General features: G+C 48.0%; 1 protein-coding gene across 6 annotated transcripts in view; it reads right to left on the bottom strand.

The window, feature by feature from the left end:
- Nucleotides 1–5,000, bottom strand: part of LOC121839426 (tripartite motif-containing protein 2-like) — a 36,231-nt gene that overhangs the window by 21,081 nt on the left and 10,150 nt on the right. For all 6 annotated transcript variants that reach the window (XR_006078981.1, XM_042298526.1, XM_042298527.1 and 3 more), the window contains one exon: nt 4,339–4,441. Coding sequence is in view for 5 of the 6 variants with exons in the window: in XM_042298526.1 (XP_042154460.1) it covers nt 4,339–4,441 (103 nt within the window). In the remaining variant the exon portion in view is untranslated. The remainder of the gene's footprint in view (nt 1–4,338; nt 4,442–5,000) is intronic.

The raw sequence follows: 5,000 nt of genomic DNA, 5'->3' as shown, positions 1-5,000 counted from the left end.
GTACAGAGTCAATGTGGAGGCTATATACAGGGTATTACGGTACAGAGTCAATGTGGAGGCTATATACAGGGGGTGTCGGTACAGAGTCAATGTGGAGGCTATATACAGGGGTGTCTGTACAGAGTCAATGTGGAGGCTATATACAGGGTATTGCGGTACAGAGTCAATGTGGAGGCTATATAAAGGGGGTACCTGGTACAGAGTCAATGTGGAGGCTATATACAGGGGGTACCGGTACAGAGTCAATGTGGAGGCTATATACAGGGGCTACACAGAGTCAATGTGGAGGCTATATACAGGGGGTTACCGGTACAGAGTCAATGTGGAGGCTATATACAGTGGGTACCGGTACAGAGTCAATGTGGAGGCTATATACAGGGGGTACCGGTACAGAGTCAATGTGGAGGCTATATACAGGGGGTACCGGTACAGAGTCAATGTGGAGGCTATATACAGGGGGTACCGGTACAGAGTCAATGTGCGGGGGCACCAGTTAGTTGAGGTAGTATGTACATGTAGGTGGAGTTATTAAAGTGACAATTTATAGATGACAATAGAGACTAGAGGTGGTGTAGAGGGGGGCGGGGGGACAATGCAAATAGTCTGTGTAGCCATTTGTTTAGGTGTTCAGGAGTCTTATGGCTTGGTGGTAGAAGCTGTTTAGAAGTCTCTTGGACCTAGACATGGCATACCGTTGTGGTAGCAGAGAGAACAGCTTATGATTAGGAAATCTTTGATAATTTTTTAGGGCCTTCTTCTGACACCATCTGGTATAGAGGTCCTCGATGGCAGGAAACTTGGCCCCGGTGATGTACTGGGTCGTACGTACTACCCTCAAATCAAATCAAATCACATTTTATTTGTCACATACACATGGTTAGCAGATGTTAATGCGAGTGTAGCGAAATGCTTGTGCTTCTAGTTCCGACAATGCAGTAATAACCAACAAGTAATCTAACTAACAATTCCAAAACTACTGTCTTATACACAGTGTAAGGGGATAAAGAATATGTACATAAGGATATATGAATGAGTGATGGTACAGAGCAGCATAGGCAAGATACAGTAGCTGATATCGAGTACAGTATATACATATGAGATGAGTATGTAAACAAAGTGGCATAGTTAAAGTGGCTAGTGATACATGTATTACATAAGGATGCAGTCGATGATATAGAGTACAGTATATACGTATGCATATGAGATGAATAATGTAGGGTATGTAAACATTATATAAGGTAGCATTGTTTAAAGTGGCTAGCGATATATTTACATCATTTCCCATCAATTCCCATTATTAAAGTGGCTGGAGTTGAGTCAGTGTCAGTGTCAGTGTGTTGGCAGCAGCCACTCAATGTTAGTGGTGGCTGTTTAACAGTCTGATGGCCTTGAGATAGAAGCTGTTTTTCAGTCTCTCGGTCCCAGCTTTGATGCATCTGTACTGACCTCGCCTTCTGGATGATAGCGGGGTGAACAGGCAGTGGCTCGGGTGGTTGATGTCCTTGATGATCTTTATGGCCTTCCTGTAACATCGGGTGGTGTAGGTGTCCTGGAGGGCAGGTAGTTTGCCCCCGGTGATGCGTTGTGCAGACCTCACTACCCTCTGGAGAGCCTTACGGTTGAGGGCGGAGCAGTTGCCGTACCAGGCGGTGATACAGCCAGACAGGATGCTCTCGATTGTGCATCTGTAGAAGTTTGTGAGTGCTTTTGGTGACAAGCCGAATTTCTTCAGCCTCCTGAGGTTGAAGAGGCGCTGCTGCGCCTTCTTCACGATGCTGTCTGTGTGAGTGGACCAATTCAGTATGTCTGTGATGTGTATGCCGAGGAACTTAAAACTTGCTACCCTCTCCACTACTGTTCCATCGATGTGGATAGGGGGGTGTTCCCTCTGCTGTTTCCTGAAGTCCACAATCATCTCCTTAGTTTTGTTGACGTTGAGTGTGAGGTTGTTTTCCTGACACCACACTCCGAGGGCCCTCACCTCCTCCCTGTAGGCCGTCTCGTCGTTGTTGGTAATCAAGCCTACCACTGTTGTGTCGTCCGCAAACTTGATGATTGAGTTGGAGCGTGCGTGGCCACGCAGTCGTGGGTGAACAGGGAGTACAGGAGAGGGCTCAGAACGCACCCTTGTGGGGCCCCAGTGTTGAGGATCAGCGGGGTGGAGATGCTGTTGCCTACCCTCACCACCTGGGGGCGGCCCGTCAGGAAGTCCAGTACCCAGTTGCACAGGGCGGGGTCGAGACCCAGGGTCTCGAGCTTGATGACGAGCTTGGAGGGTACTATGGCGTTGAATGCCGAGCTGTAGTCGATGAACAGCATTCTCACATAGGTATTCCTCTTGTCCAGATGGGTTAGGGCAGTGTGCAGTATGGTTGAGATTGCATCGTCTGTGGACCTATTTGGGCGGTAAGCAAATTGGAGTGGGTCTAGGGTGTCAGGTAGGGTGGAGGTGATATGGTCCTTGACTAGTCTCTCAAAGCACTTCATGATGACGGATGTGAGTGCTACGGGCGGTAGTCGTTTAGCTCAGTTACCTTAGCTTTCTTGGGAACAGGAACAATGGTGGCCCTCTTGAAGCATGTGGGAACAGCAGACTGGTATAGGGATTGATTGAATATGTCCGTAAACACACCGGCCAGCTGGTCTGCGCATGCTCTGAGGGCGCGGCTGGGGATGCCGTCTGGGCCTGCAGCCTTGCGAGGGTTAACACGTTTAAATGTCTTACTCACCTCGGCTGCAGTGAAGGAGAGACCGCATGTTTTCATTGCAGGCCGTGTCAGTGGCACTGTATTGTCCTCAAAGCGGGCAAAAAAGTTATTTAGTCTGCCTGGGAGCAAGACATCCTGGTCCGTGACTGGGCTGGATTTCTTCTTGTAGTCCGTGATTGACTGTAGTCCCTGCCACATGCCTCTTGTGTCTGAGCCGTTGAATTGAGATTCTACTTTGTCTCTGTACTGACGCTTAGCTTGTTTAATAGCCTTGCGGAGGGAATAGCTGCACTGTTTGTATTCAGTCATGTCACCAGACACCTTGCCCTGATTAAAAGCAGTGGTTCGTGCCTTCAGTTCCACACGAATGCTGCCATCAATCCAAGGTTTCTGGTTAGGGAATGTTTTAATCGTTGCTATGGGAACGACATCTTCAACGCACGTTCTAATGAACTCGCACACCGAATCAGCGTATTCGTCAATGTTGTTGTCTGACGCAATACGAAACATCTCCCAGTCCACCCTCTGTAGCGCCTTGCGGTCGGAGGCCGAGCAGTTGCCATACCAGGCAGTGATGCAACCCATCAGGATGCTCTCGATGGTGCAGCTGTAGAACCTTTTGAGGATCTGAGGACCCATGCCAAATCTTTTCAGTCTCCTGAGGGGGAATAGGTTTTGTTGTGCCCTCTTCACGACTGTCTTGGTATAATTTGACCATGTTAGTTTGTTGGCGATGTGGACGCCAAGGAACATGAGGCTCTCAACATGCTCCACTACAAACCCCGTAGATGAGAATGGGGGCGTGCTCGGTCTTCCTTTTCCTGTCGTCCACAATCATCTCATCTCCAGGCTGTCATGTGCCTTTTACTGAGGAGTGGCTTCCGTCTGGCCACTCCACCATAAAGGCCTGATTGGTGGAGTGCTGCAGAGATGGTTGTCCTTTTGAAAGGTTTCCTATCTCCACTCTGGAGCTCTGTTAGAGTGACTATCGCGTTCTTGGTCACCTCCCAGACCAAGGCCCTTCTCTCCCGTTCGCTCTTGTTGGCCGGGCGGCCAGCTCTAGGAAGAGTCTTGGTGGTTCCAAACTTCTCCCATTTAAGAATGATGGAGGACACTGTGTTCTGAACCTTCAATGCTGCAGAATGTTTTGGTCCCCTTCCCCAGATCTGTGTCTCAACACAATCCTGTCTCTGAGCTCTACGGACAATTCCTTCGACCTCATGGCTTGGTTTCGCTCTGACATGCACTGTCAACTGTGGGACCTTATATAGACAGGTGTGTGCCATTCCAAATCATGTCCAATCAATTGAATTTACCACAGCTGGACTCCAATCAAGTTGTTGAAACATCTCAAGGATGATCAATGGAAACAGGATGCACCTGAGCTCAATTTAGAGTCTCATATCAAATATGATATAGCAATAATATTTTTGCAAGAATTCCTAAAAACCTGTTTTAGCTTTGTCGTTATGGGATATTGTGTGTAAATTGATTAATATATATATTATATATATATATATATATATATATATATATATATATATATATATATATCAGAATACGACTGTAACGTAACAAAATGTGGAAAACCTCTAGGGGTCTGAATAATTTCCAACTGCACTGTATGTACCTGGTAGTGACAATTGTCCCTAGGTTGTGGATCGACTTCCTCAGTCCCTCTGCCTCCATCACTAAGTCCAGCTGATCATTCTCCTCAGCCTGGAATGGTAACCCTACCAGAAATATATTTGTTAAAAATTATAGTACTACCAGAAATATACTTGTTAAAAATTGTAGCACAACCCAAAATATACAGGGACAGATGTGATTACATTAGCCTGTCTGTGACCCACGGGGACAGCTGTGACCACATTAGCCTGTCTGACGTGACCCACGGGGACAGCTGTGACCACATTAGCCTGTCTGACGTGACCCACGGGGACAGCTGTGACTACATTAGCCTGTCTGTGACCCACGGGGACAGCTGTGACCACATTAGCCTGTCTGACGTGACCCACGGGGACAGCTGTGACTACATTAGCCTGTCTGACGTGACCCACGGGGACAGCTGTGACCACATTAGCCTGTCTGGGACCTACGGGGACAGCTGTGACTACATTAGCCTGTCTGTGACCCACGGGGACAGCTGTGACTACATTAGCCTGTCTGACGTGACCCACGGGGACAGCTGTGACTACATTAGCCTGTCTGACGTGACCCACGGGGACAGCTGTGACTACATTAGCCTGTCTGTGACCCACAGGGACAGCTGTGACTACATTAGCCTGTCTG

The sequence above is a fragment of the Oncorhynchus tshawytscha genome, linkage group LG15 (assembly GCF_018296145.1).
Source record: "Oncorhynchus tshawytscha isolate Ot180627B linkage group LG15, Otsh_v2.0, whole genome shotgun sequence".
NCBI lineage: Eukaryota > Metazoa > Chordata > Actinopteri > Salmoniformes > Salmonidae > Oncorhynchus > Oncorhynchus tshawytscha.
The sequence above is the reverse complement of the archived record's forward strand: the minus strand, read 5'-3'. Positions and strand labels throughout refer to the sequence as shown.